The sequence below is a fragment of the Mauremys mutica genome, chromosome 3 (assembly GCF_020497125.1).
Source record: "Mauremys mutica isolate MM-2020 ecotype Southern chromosome 3, ASM2049712v1, whole genome shotgun sequence".
NCBI classification, from domain to species: domain Eukaryota; kingdom Metazoa; phylum Chordata; order Testudines; family Geoemydidae; genus Mauremys; species Mauremys mutica.
Genome location: NC_059074.1, coordinates 176,941,487 through 176,955,608, shown reverse-complemented (window position 1 = coordinate 176,955,608; position 14,122 = coordinate 176,941,487). Strand labels below are relative to the sequence as shown.

The following is a 14,122-nucleotide window of genomic DNA, read 5'->3' as shown; positions in this document are numbered from 1 at the left end:
CAGAGGATCTTTCCAATAACTTTAGATACAATGTAACACATGCCTCTTTGCTATGGGAACATTTTGGTGGTGAAAGCAGCAGGTACGTGAGAAAGAAAATCTGGATTTCTAGGCACCTAAAATGCTTGGTGCCTGGCTGATTGGAGCCATTCGAAGGATGAGGCAATTCACTAAGTAGCTCGGTTAGCTTTGCAGTTTGCAGGCTGTGCAGAGCACCGTGCCTTAGGGGAGCACTCAATAAACCCCTTGGCTACACATGCTCAGTGCATGACTGTCAAACGCTCAGTCCAGTCAACAGCAATGACTGCTGGAGTGAGGCTGCTCTGTGAGGACTGTTTCCAGACACCATTGCAACTATCAAACCTCAGTTGGTTTGGCTGCAAAATGGTCACAAGAATGTTTATCATGGGAAAATGTTATTTTATCACCTAGCTCCCATCACTAAAAACAATGACCAAATTGTTTCTTTGCCAGGACTCTCCAATAATAGGGCTTTATAAAGGAAATCACCTGAACCACAGCAGTGACTGCTGTTCCCATTCTAATACCCAGTTAGAGGATTTTCAAGTAAATACCCCATAGGACTGTCCTCTATTTGGATTTATTAGTTATTATCAAGAAAAGACAAATAATGCTTCTGAAATATTGCAGTAATCAGTGTTATGGGTTGCTGTCACCAACAGAAACAGAATGGAATTCTTGTACCATGCAGGGTCCGGATGCCCTGCTGATGGAGCTCTCTGTATTCTCTGTACAAATGAGGACACCAGGAGGCAGATCCTCAGCTGGTGTAAACTGTCATAGTGCCAAGAGCTTCAGTGGAGCTATGACAATCCACACCAGCTATGCAGGGCCGGCTCCAGACCCCAGCGCACCAAGCGCGCGCTTGGGGCGGCGTGCCGCGGGAGGGCGGCAGGCGGCTCCGGTGGACATCCCGCAGGCGTGCCTGCGGAGGGTCCGCTGGTCCCGCGGCTCCGGTGGAGCATCCACAGGCGTGCCTGCGGGAGGTCCACCGGAGCCACAGGACCGGCGACCGCCAGAGCGCCCCCCCGCGGCGTGCCACCGTGCTTGGGGCGGCGCAATTCCTAGAGCCGCCCCTGCAGCTGTGGCTGAGGTCTCTGTGTAGAAAAGCTCAGAGAAGGAAGTCTGGTGTAATGAAATAAAGCTTTCCAATTTTTTTTACAGTATGAAAAGAATCTAACTGCCAGCTAAGGGAAATATAAATACTTTTATTTTACTGCTCAACATACACACAGAAAAAAGGGTCTAAACATTTTGCTTCCTGTTAGACGCACCCAGGTTACTCAAGGTAAACTAAAGTTGAAGTGGCAGGACTGAGGCTTGGCTATAGATTAATTCCTATGGAATCCATACTTCTCAAAACCCAAGCTACCTTAGAGGAGTTATGGGTGCTTAGTATCTTCCCTAAAGTGCTCAGCACATCTCAGGTTTGGGCCTAAATTCATTACATGCACAGTTCTAGATCATGGATTAGGCAATATTCATGAACTAGAACTACTACTGCACTGATGCAGGGGGGTTTTATGCATATAATTCCCATTGACATTTGGACTATCTCATGTTCGCTTACTACACAACAACCGGAGCAGAGACCTTTTGGTATAATTGTTGCTGGCAGTTAACCTGCATTAACATATGCAGCATACTTCCTAGTAGTAGAGTGGGATTATTGGACTAGCTGACATATACAGGGCATTTCATACAGTTTCACATAGCTCGAGGAGCCTGAACTCTGTGAGACCTCTAATATTCCCAAACATGAAGCTCTAGCTCACTGAAGGCAATCATTTTTTTTGAACAACTATGATACAAGCAAGTAATGCAGACAGTGGTGTGGGTGGGGATGGGTAAAAATATGGAAATCTGTGCTACTCATTTGATAGTAGGGAAGCCCCCCCATCCTCTCACCAGTTCAATAACAGGATGAGAGTTAGATGCCACTTCTTTGCACAGTCGTGGTCGGGGCGGCTCTAGGTATTTTGCTGCCCCAAGCACGGCAGGCAGGCTGCCTTCGGCGGCTTGCCTGTGGGAGGTCCCTGGTCCCGCGGATTCGGCAGCACGCCTGCGGAAGGTCCGCTGAAGCCGTGGGACCAGCGGACCCTCCACAGGCATGCTGCCGAAGGCAACCTGCCTGCCGCCCTTGCGGCGACTGGCAGAGCGCCCCCTCCGCGGCTTGCCGCCCCAAGCACGCACTTGGCGTGCTGGTGCCTGGAGCCGCCCCTGGTCATGGTGGAATTACAAGAGTCAGAGAGACATTAGTATCTGCTTTAAATGATTCCCCTTATATCTGAATTACTGCAGCAGTGCTTCATAGACTGAAACAGAACAAGAAATTGTGGATGATGGAGCACACCGCTTTCTGTTTCTGGCTCATACAAAGGGCTTGCTCCCATTGAGCTGAGTGGGAATTGGGCCAATCCGCAGCTGGTGGAAGTGAGCACAGCTCTATGGAAGTCAGTGAACCTGTGTTATTTACTGCAGCTGAGGATCTGGACCTAGGTATATGAGGGCAGAATTGGGTTCAAAGTAACTAGATAACACCTTACTAATGGAACAACAACCTTTACCCCCAGCCAACCCGTTGAGCCGGTTGGCTTTATTTATAGCTTCCTGAAGGAAAACAGGTTCAACTCCATCTGCTCCTGCTCCTGCAACTCATTTCATTCTATTGTTTTAAAGCCTTCACACTCCACTTCCTGCGCTGATGGTGTCACTGCAAACATGCAAGGTTGCTGGGAAATGCAGCATACCCCTGGAAGCCAGTCTCGGCCTGACAAGTCTCATTTAAGTCACTCATATCTCGTATGACCATACAATGACTTCTCAAGCTGGAGACTTTTTCCATGGACATACTGGTTTCACTGCACATGCTTAGGTGAATGGACAATAATCTGGATTGTCAGACCAACATGATAAAATCAGTTTAAGAGTTCAAGATAAAGAAAATCACTGAACTCTAACTCCTCTTCGGCACTGAAGCCTTGAAGAGTACCCTAGAAGGAAAAAGAGCCGGGGGGAGGGGAAGCACAGTCCTCTTCCACATCAGCAGCTCCTGTATTTACTGTAAACGGGACACACCAGAATTAACAATTCAAGCAGTCTTTAAATTTCTGAATCATTGCAAACAATTCAGACAGCAAGTCAACTGAAGAATAGTGAGGGTCTTTACAAATAAACCCTCTATATTTATATAGCATGAAGATATTATTTCTAGAGTAAACTAGTCAAATACATGGTGGAGCTATAACATAAAGAATACTTCAGTCCAAAACCATTTAAAAATAGTTGGAAATAATGGACCAGATTATCAGCTATGAACAGCCAAAGCGCAGATGATACAAGACAGGTTGTGTGTTTGTGTGTAAAGGTGACCGAAAGCTCACCTTTTCACTCCTTGCTCGTTTCCTTGTGCCATGTTAGAGCAGACTCAGGGCTGCAATGGTCATAGAGGGCTGAAAACACAGCCAAAGATCTGTTTAGCACAGGGGTATGCCAGCCACACCCACTTTCCCTACTATACCAGCAGACGGGAGGATGGCGCTACACCACCAGAAGATCACTCTGATATTCTCTGGCCAGGCAAGACAGCTTCAGGGCCAGATTACAGTGGTGATGAGGCACAAAGTGGTCCTAATATACTGAAGGATCTGGCCCAGTATTTCTGATGCCAATTTCCTTTGAAGCCATGGCTGATCAAAAAACTACAGTGAAAATAAAGGTAATGTATATATACACATACTGCTTCCAACAATTAAACATGTTTATCATCTATGCAGTCACTATGTTTTATAGATGAGCAGGAAAAAGCTCTGTCAAGAACAATAGCAAAAGTAAAGCACAGGGTACACATATAATACATTGCCTGAAATCAGCAATATACTTGCTGTAAAAGCGGCTGGAGTACGTAATTACTAAGAATGATGCTCAGACAGTTTACACTAGCTGGCCCGATGAAGTGCCTTGCAATAAATATTTAATTTGAAAGAAAATCATATTTTTAATACTAGTCAAAATTTGAACGGATCAGGCCTTTAACTTTTCCACTTCTGTGGTTCACGCCACCACAACAGCCCATAGAAAAGTGTCTTTTAAATTAGATCAGTCCAGTCAAAAGCTACAGTGAGTATTGACTGTTTGCAGTATGGCACTGCAGGGTGAAGATAAGTATTAGCAGGTCTTTTAAAAGAGTTTTGTAAAAAGTGTATTTAAGAGCTACAGCTATTATTCTGTCATCATTCTTCACCTACTAATGTGTCTGTGTGCACACATATATATATATATGGCCAAATTTGGCTCTGATGTAAGTTGGGCAACTTCACTTACTTTAATAGAGTTGCACATGCTTACACTAGGTTTGAATTTAGCTCATGGTTGTTTTTAAATTAAGTCTTTCTCAAGAAAAGTTGAAAGGTGCATGAAATTTGTTTTCAACACAAGTGCTTCTTACAGCTACACTCTAGCAGCATCTACACTACTGTCAGTTTAGTCATCTAGGGCCCAAGCCTTCTCCTGCTGAAATCAACAGGAGTCTTTCCACACTGACTTCAACAGGAGTCAGATCAGACATCTATGAAGCCAGAAGAAATTGTCCTCTCTCTGTCACTTGTTCTAAGGTTGGGTTTTTCCTCAGCTAAACACATAGATCAGAGTCCAATCCTGGAATTACAAGTTACAGTTGTATTTTTCTGTCTAACCCAGAGTTTCTGCTGTGTAAATTTCTTAGCATCCACCCACTGGAGGGCTGTGCTTGGCTGAAAGGAAGAGCTTTATAGTTCTCTCGGTATGACAGTGAAAGGGACAATAGGACTACTGGATTCGAGGTCCAGAGCTGTTAGGAAGCATTCCACAGCAGCTTCATTTTTTCCTTGAGCTTGCAATACTTCTCCTAGGCTGTTCCAGGCTTGGTGATTGGTGTTCTGTATCTGGACTGCATCTCTCAGAACCTTCTGAGCCAGGCTTCTCCGCCCGAGCCTGCTCAGTATGGGCCCCTGCAAATAAACAGCAATCTTGTATTAGTGCCTAGCAGTATTAACACTGTCAATTCATAGTGTGCGCCACAATGGTACAATACATGGTCTGCCCAAGGCGCTAACACTCTAAGCAGACAGGAACGATACATCAGCCTGTGAGAGGAGAGAGGATCTTCAGCACAAAACGATTCTTGAAGAAGAGGAGTTGCCCACTACTAAGTTACACACTGATTTGATTGTGGATGGATTTAACAGAGGTTGTAAAGCTTTTAATCCTACAGGAAAATATTTGGGAGACCAATTACCCAGAGAGCACAGGCTAAATTAACACTTGTATGTCTAGTAATGCAGACATGCAGCTGCCTCCCAAGCACCCCTTCATGACTCGGGGAGGTATTGGAACATCTTGCCTCAGTTTCCCTTCTTCAGGGCTCCTCAGAAACTCCACACACAGGCTTCTTTCTCACTGTTCAAACACCCCTCCTTAGTAGGGTTGCCAATCTAGTTGCATAAAACCTAACACCCTAGTCCTGCCCCTTCCCTGAGGCTCCACCCCTATCTGACCCCGCTCACTACATTACCCCTCCCTTGGTGGCTCGCTCTCCCCCACCCTCACTCACTTTCACTGGGCTGGGGCAGGGGGTTGGGGTGCAGGAGGGGGTGAGGGCTCTAACTGGGGGTGTGTGGGCTCTGGGGTGGGGCCAGAAATGAAGAGTTCAGTGTGCGGGATGGGGCTCCAGGATGGGGCAGGGAGTTGCGGCACGGGGGTATGTGAGGGCTCTAACTGGGGTGTGTGGGCTTTGGGGTGGGGCCGGGGATGAAGGGTTGGGGTGCAGGAGGGGGGTCCAGGCTGGGGGGTGGGGGCAAGGGATTTGGAGTGCAGGAGGGGGCTGTAAGTTGAGGCAGGGGGTTGGGGTGCAGGAGGGGGTGAGGACTCTGGGGTGGGGCCAGGGATGAGGGATTTGGGGTTCAGGAGGGGGCTCTGGGGGGGCTCAGGGCTGTGGCAGGGGCTCGGGGTTGGGGTGTGGGCTTACCTCGGCTGGCTCTCGGTCAGTGGCACAGTGGGGGGTGGGTGGGCTAAGGCAGGCTGCCTGCTTGTCCTGGCACCACGCTGTGTGCACCCTGGAAGCAGTCAGCAGGTCCGGGTCCTAGGTCGCGGGTCAGGAGGTTCCATGCGCCGCTCTTGCCCACAGGCACTTCCCCCCAAGCTCCCATTGGCCGGGAACCAGCGAATAGGAGTGCACAGCCAGTGCTCAGGGTGGGGGCAGCGCGCAGAGCCCCGTGGCCCCCCCGCCTAGGAGCCAGACCTGCTGGCTGCTTCTGGGGCAGTGCTGACCAGAGCCGCCAGGGTCCCTTTTCGACTGGTGTTCCGGCCAAAAAACAGACACTGGTCATCTTACTCCTTATGGTCTGGGTTTCTTAACATCAAAGTTCAGAGCAAAACTGAAAGTCCCAAATAAAGTCAACACAGTTCAACTGTATTCCCTGCTTTTAGCAGGCCACTCCCAGTCTTGTGTGGCTGGAGAATTCTTTACTTCTCCCCTGGAATCTGCACTTGGCAGCTCTTCCCAGACGTCTGTCCTGCCTGGCACTCCCAACCCTTCCTAGGTGGAGATCTGTTCAGGCCCAAACTCTTCTCCTGATCAAGAGTGTCTTGCAGGGTATCCTGCTCACTGCAGCTCTTCTGCCGTCTCTGCCACAGCTTCCTCCTCTTGTTTCCTGTTCCCTCTGGCTCTTTATAGAGCCCAGTTGCCTTTTATTAGGCCCCATGGTGAGGCTGTTAATGAGGGCCAGCTGGGCTGGATCAGTACCCTCTTAAAGGGCCCAGTCCGAGCTGTGACAATCAAAAATTTGGAAGAGCCTCACTCTCAAGATCAGGTTTGCAGAGCCTTTGAGTTCACATTTCAATATTCTCCATCATTTGTTAAAAATGTGCTCTGTCTGTCATTAATTCAATCAGTTTGTAAGGATATTCGTATTTGAACAGGTAAGAGGTGTCAACCCGAGTGATAGAATTCAGTGTTACAATGGAGTGAATAATCACAGAAAATGTGTTGCGGTATTCGCCCACTGTGAACACAATGTGCCTCACTATGGAAATCATCTTGCAGGAAAGTACTTCATTTCAAATACCCTTATAAAGATATATAGAAAGAATGAGGTGTCAGTATGTTAGATGATTACTTGACTTCAGTTGTTTCCTATGCTTGTTGTGTGTAGCTGCAGTCATAAATTTAACTAGAGCCTTTAGTAACCTTTGATTGGCCTAGCTGTGTCTAGCTAATATAAAAAGATGTGCAATATTTTAAAATCCTTGTGGTCACAGCCTAAAACATTTGTTTGATGAACGACAGGTATTCTTCTGCAAGTAGCAAATATTTTTCTTTGTCTTCTTGTGTTTACTTTATATAGGTAGCCAGCAGGTGCACAATCCATCACCATGACTAAGTCCTGTATAGCAACGGTAACCCGTTACCAATAACTACAGAAAAAGATTACCATACAAGAGAAAGGAGTAAAGATGCCACATGCTTTTAAGCAAACAAAGGAATCCTCAACAAAGGTTTCCTTGGTCAAAAGAAGAGCACACGTTATTTTGATCTGAAAATCCATTCATAACTATTTCATATAAAACCTGAACGTTCAAAGCCCAAAAGCACTTACTCTCTCTAGCGCTTTCCCCCTCTGTATTTACAAAACAGTGCCTGGAAGTAATTAAAAGTCAATGGGCCAAATTCTGCTCTACATCTGTGCTTATATCGTTTCCCTTCAATAGAAGTTGTATATGTCTACTCAAGGCAGATTTTGGTCCATTGTGGGTAGCTGATTGGAAACAGAATCAAGCGTTTATGACCAGACTCTATGTAACTTGTGCATCTTTAGGGCCATCAGTCTACATGAACATTAAAACAAAACCCATCAAATAAAAATAACATGCAAAGCTGTCCTTTTGCAGCAGTTTCCTCATGTCAGTCTCAAGTGAATGATGCCTTTTGTAGTCAAGGATCATCTGTTGGATTCACTCCAGGTAGCCAAAGCTCTTTGTCAGATCGTTGCACACCATTTTCTGTTCTGCCTGCATGACAGCTGGTCTACTCGAGTCTGAGGCACTCCTTCTAGTTTACTTCTCCCTGCAAATATTCTGGGACACTACATCTGAAGGAGGCTGTATACCAATGCTGGGCATTGCATTATACTGTATTAGCACAGGGTGAATCCCAGAACATGGTGTAGCCCTTACTCAGAAATGTAATGTTACAAATAAATATTTGGCTGACTGTAAGACAAATAATCATTTAAAAAGTTACTCATTTAGTTCATCAGAACAATCTACAAGTTTACAGAGGGCTGATCCAATGCTCTTTGAATTCAGTGGAAAGACGCCAATTGACTTCAACAGGTGTTGCTGGATCAGTGAGAAACTGAAATGGTTTTGGAGATTAAGTTTTGGGTAATGTTGCTACAATCAACATTTCTGAGTCTCTTGATGGGAATGGCTGACTTGCTGAAACATGTCAGTATGGAGAACTCATTATAAGTGATTGTCAATGCTACTTGTTCTAGTCTTCTGCAATCCTAACTTAAAAAAAAAGTACTTTAATGTTTACTATTTAAATGTTTGCTATTTAAAGAACAAATTGAATGCTAGTTCTGTGTGTCAAATATCAGAGGGGTAGCTGTGTTAGTCTGCATCCACAAAAACAACGAGGAGTCCGGTGGCACCTTAAAGACTAACAGGGGTAAAAACCATGCATCTGAAGAAGTGGGGTTTTTTACCCACGAAAGCTTATGCCCAAATAAATCTGTTAGTCTTTTAGATGCCACCGGACTCCTCTTAGTTCTGTGTGGGGAGGCTGAATGGAAGAGCTACTGTGAGTCTCCATGCCAGCCTCAAACAGTTTTTGTGAACTACAGACCACAGAATCCCAGAATCCCATGCAGTAACATACACCACTGAACACTTGGTTTTTCTGAGGTATTTGTTCTTGGGAGCTGCTCCTCACTAGTGAGTTCCATATCTCCCCATGGAGTCTGGCTAGCTGTAAACAATGCCTGCATGTTGTTGCTATGTAGAGTCCATCTGGAATCTGCCTACAATGGGAAGAAAATAATATATTCATAGAGCCACCCACTGATGGGCAATTTACATTTTTAGCTGAAAGATTTTTTAGATTTTCTAATGAAAGTTCCGTTCCTTAGTTGCCATAGAAACACATCTGCTTGATGTGTGTGTGCATAATTTCATAAAATCAGAGATCTAAGGAAGATTAGCAATTAGTATAAATAAGAGAAGACAACTGATTAAGGGTTTCATCTTCCTATTACAAGCAAAGGGAGGGGCTGTATTATTGTTGTCCTTTATCCCCCGTGCTCCCCCTCCCCCATATCAATGCAGAAATCACTGCCTGGCACAGCCTCTCTTTTCCAGTTCAACAGCAGGATTCTTTTGGCTATCAAGAGGGCTCTTAAGAGCTACCTCCTTCCCCATTTATTTAGGTTATACAGATGGTTAGTATATCCTAGCACTAGAGTCACTGAAATATTGTCCATTGATTTCAATGGGTTTTAAGGCCCTAATCCCATTCCCATTTACCTTAAGAGCAAAACTCCCATAAACTTCAATAGTGCAGTGTCAGGCCCAACAGGGGACAGGCTGGTTTTTAAATCTAATCTATCTATCGTAATGTTAAGTAAAAAAACCCCCAAAACCCCCACTGTCCTGGGAACAGTGCAACAAGAGCCTCCCCCAGTACTATGTTAAATAAAGATGCTGCTTTCCTACGCTAATTGTTTTGCTCTAACTATTAAAGCTTAGGTACTGATCTACCTAATATGGTCTGAAGATAACTAAGACAAATTCATTTAATTTTTCCTCCTCTATTTTTTTTTTTGGTTGAAGCTAAACGTTAATGCTTGTGAATCTAGACAGACAGCATTGAAATGATGGCCTTTCTCTCTATCCACCACTGAAAGATTTATAGAAACATGGTAGGTTTTTTTTTTATTTTAAACTTCCTTGTAGAGAGAAGTGGTAGCAAAGTGATGCTGGTGTAACTTATCAGTGCATGCAGATGCAGTCAGTGTAGATACTGAGTTTGGCACTATGATTTAAGGGGACTTAGGCCTTTAACCAGATTCATAGGAGGTGATCTGCAAAGAAAAAGGAACACTGGGCTTGTGGGTGGAATTTTCAAAACTGCCCAGGGTCCAGATTCTCAAAGGTATTTAGACTGTTAGGTGCCTAAATACCTTTGAGGATCTGGGCCTAAGTGACCTGAGGCTGATCTACATGGAAAATGGAATCCAAGTAACTCTATCAGTTGAAATCCATGTCTTTAGTTATTTCAGTGCAGTCCATGGATTTTGAAATAGGACTACCCTATTTCAATATAACTTAAGTAGGTAAAAAGTAGTTATTTCAGTTTCAATTTCCATGTAGCCATTAGGATTGGAGCACAAGTCCCATTGATTTGTAGGATTTGTCTCTAGGATTTGTGCTTCTTAAGTCATTTAGGCTGTTTTGAAATTCCCTTTTGTGCTTTTTTTTTTAACTTCTTTCTGATGCATGGAGAAGGCTCCTAAAAGGGATTTTGTTTGTTTGTTTGAAATTTTTTGCATTAGAAATTCAGTTTCTCTCTTCCTTTCTCCTTCTGGGAGATGTTTTAGATGACTGAAAAGCCAGTAACATATAACATTAGAGATAACAACCAACTGACTGAGAGGGGAAGATATTTCTAGTTAGAAAATTAAAATACTCTTTTTGCGAACATCTGCTTAATTCAAATGTCTTATAAACAACTGGGAGAAAAACTTTCTTTGTTAGAGCCTCAACATCCTCTTCCCTTTCCAGGATCTTGAAGCAAAAATAAGGAATAGAAGACTAAGCAAAAAACCCTTTGTTTTGGGAAAAAAAACCTTTCACGTCATATTTATACATCATAAAGAAGCATGGGGACACATCCAATTTTATCCTTTGCAGGGCATCTTTAATAACAATAATGTGTCCAGATATCTTTCTTTACACAAGAACCAATGTCCTTATTTCCCCTCCCCACAGAGGAGAGCAGGGATTTCACCCATTACACTAAGAAGAACAGGGGTGGAATTCCATTCCCAAGTCAAAACATCAATTTTCTTTGCAAGTCAAACATGCTGGGTGTGCCCTTGCTCTCAGGGATGTCAATGAGAGTGCTCAGCATCGAGCAGGATCTGGTGCTATTTCAGAAAAGTGCCCACTGAAAGGAGGTTGGGCTTATTCAGCAGCATACTGCACAATGCCTTTAAAACACATTTGAAACCTTGCGGTAATATTCTCATGCAAGACAAAGTCTGCATTGCTACTGGGCAATGTACACTTGTGTCATTATTTAACAATCAAAACAAGTCGTAAGCAGAATCTGGTGCATAAATCAGGATATGACAAAGAGCCCTTTTGTAAAATGGCAAAGATTAAACCCAGGACATTCAAAGCTCCCTGGAATCACAGGACAAAAGATTTGCAATTAGATGATTCTGCTGCTGTTTCTCTTTGATAATTGCCCTCCCCCCCCCAGGAATAGAGCTTGATCCATCGCTTTCAAAGGAGTTGGGATTTCTGATCTGTGGGGAGTAGTTCTGGTATCACCTCACCACATGATGGTCTGCCACCTGTCAGTTATTGAATCTATTTAATCTTTATTCAGTGAGGGTTGTGTGACATGCTAGATCTAGAGCCTTTGAAGGCTTTTACAAAAAATACATGAAGCATAAAACATAAAGAGCTCTGCTGGAGTAATCTGTGGGTATTTGCCAGATACGCTGATGAGCTAGATTCACTAAGGAACTTAGGTATTGCAATGCTGAGCATCACCAGGCCTAACACTTAGGTGCACAGAAAATCATTGGGGTTCACCAAGCTTGAATTAGGTTCTGAGGTTCCTTCCACAATGAATGGGGAGAAATAGGTGCCCTAGAATGGGATTCAAAAAGGCCAGCACACTAGGAAGCTCCCTGCCTAAGCTACCCACTGAAAGATGCCAAGGCAAGGAGTCTGTCCTAAGCCCCACATCTCTTTCAGGGAGTTTGTCACCTAAGCCCACACTTCCAGGAGGCACCTCCCTCTCCTTGGGAGGGGCAGGAGGAGGAGGACCTTCCTCTTAACCTTTAGCCCATAGTTAGGGTACTCACTTGGGATGTGGGAGACCCCAGGTTCACCTGAGGAGGAGAAGGGATCTGAACAGGGATCTGCTACCTCTCAGGTGAGTGCCCCAACCTCTGGGCTATCGGACATTCTGATGTGGGGCTCCCTCAGTCTCTCCTGCTGAAGCTCTTCCAGGGTGGATAAATAAAATGAAAGTCAGGGAGCAAGATGCAAGCATGAGTGACTCTGTAGCCTGGTGGGTAGAACACTCACCTGGAAGGTAGGAGAACCAGTCCCCTTCTCCAGTGACTTTTGAAATTATTTATCCACAATGGGACAGCTTCAGCAGGAGAGACTGAAGGAGCAACCCCCACCGTCAGAATATCCCATAGCCCAGTGGCTAGGGCTCTCACCTGAAAGGTGGCAGATCCCTGTTCAAAGCCCTTCTCTCACTCATGCAGAGGGTGGACTTGAATCAGGGGTCTCCCACATCACAGGGGAGAGCCCTAACCACTGGGTTACAAGGTGTAATGGAGGTCGTTCTCCTCCTCCAGCTGTTTTGTGTGAGTTCGCATACAGGGCCCAGTGTGGTAGGCGAGATTGGAGCACGCTTACCAGATGGGGCCCCGCAGGCGAGTTGGGAGGAGGAACGCCTATCTCCCTCAACTCGTGCATTGCTCTGGGGTTTAGGCATCCGCGGTGCTGCAGTGTGCATGCTCAGAAGCAGAAACATAGGCACCTAGGGAATTTTAACTGCAAAATTTTAGGCACTGAGAGATTTTAGGAGCCTGCAGAGTTTGGTGACAGCTGAGCAGTGGTTTTGTGAATCCCACAAGGCCTGATTCTGGGATTTAGGCACATAAAATGGCTTTAGGTACCTAAGTCCTTTTGTGAATCTAGCACTCCGTGACTTCATTTGCCACTTTCGTACTGTGGAACAGTGGGAGCCAAATTCTGTATGAAGGTTTCATCTTTTAATGCTGCTACTTGTGCAGTCAGTGCAACTACTACTCACATTCTCTACCTCCCTCCCCTTCTGAAGCAGCATTTCCTGTCAACCAATGAATCTAAAGTGCTGCATTTGTGGAGGCTGGATTAAAAACTGCAGAATGTGGAAAGAGAAAAAAGGAAAGAAGAGAAGGGAGTGATAACCAAGCTTCAGCAATGCCTGGCATCTGCCAATATCCTGGATGCTATGCAACTGGGTTTCAGCCCATGCTACTTCATGGTGACACCCTCCGAGCAGAACTAAAAATCAGCTCAACATGGCAATGGACAGACACCACATCGCTGGTCAGATCACTCAATCTCTCTGCAGCTTTCAACCAGTCAATCACAAGGTACTGATGACCTACATACATTTAGCTCCACAGTGATCTATCCTGTCCTCTTTCTCCTTCAGTATCTACATGAAACAATATGGACAGGTGGTAAAATGCCATGCTCTCTGCTGCTAACAATACACTCAGAGATGAAAGTAAGCTGGTCTGGTCTGGTCCGGTCCGGCGTACCGGCAAGAGCTGGTATGCCGTGTCGGACCGGACCGGCTTCCCCAGGCTGGCGATTTAAAGGGCCTGGGGCTCCTGGAAGCGGCTGGAGCCCTGGGGTCTTTAAAATTGCCACCAGAGCCCTGCTATCAGAGCCCCTGGGTGGCAGAGGCAGCTCAGGCAGTGATTTAAATCACCGCCGGAGCCCCCGGCTGCTCCTGCTACCCCGGGGGCTCCGGCAGTGGGGCTCGGGCAGCGATTTAAAGAGCCCAGGGCTCCCGGCAGCTGCTACTGCAATGGAGCCCCGGGTCCTTTAACTCTCTGCCGGAGCCCCGAGCCCGGGGTACCTGCAGTAGTCGGGAGTCCCTGGGGCTCCATCCATGATTTAAAGGGCCCGGGACTGCGCTGCGGTACTGGCAGATGGAGTCCCGGGCCCTTTAAATCACCCCCTAGTTCCGGGGCTCCCAGCTGCCTCTGCAGCTGGTAGCTCTGGGGGTGATTTAAAGGGCCTGGGGCTCCCAGCC

General features: G+C 45.8%; 1 protein-coding gene across 1 annotated transcript in view; it reads right to left on the bottom strand.

The window, feature by feature from the left end:
* Positions 1–2,164: 2,164 nt before the first annotated feature.
* Positions 2,165–14,122, bottom strand: part of TTC7A (tetratricopeptide repeat domain 7A) — a 267,779-nt gene continuing 255,821 nt past the window's right edge. The window contains exon 20 of the mRNA XM_045011489.1: positions 2,165–5,009. Within this exon, the coding sequence (XP_044867424.1) occupies positions 4,788–5,009 (222 nt within the window). The 3' untranslated portion in view covers positions 2,165–4,787. The remainder of the gene's footprint in view (positions 5,010–14,122) is intronic.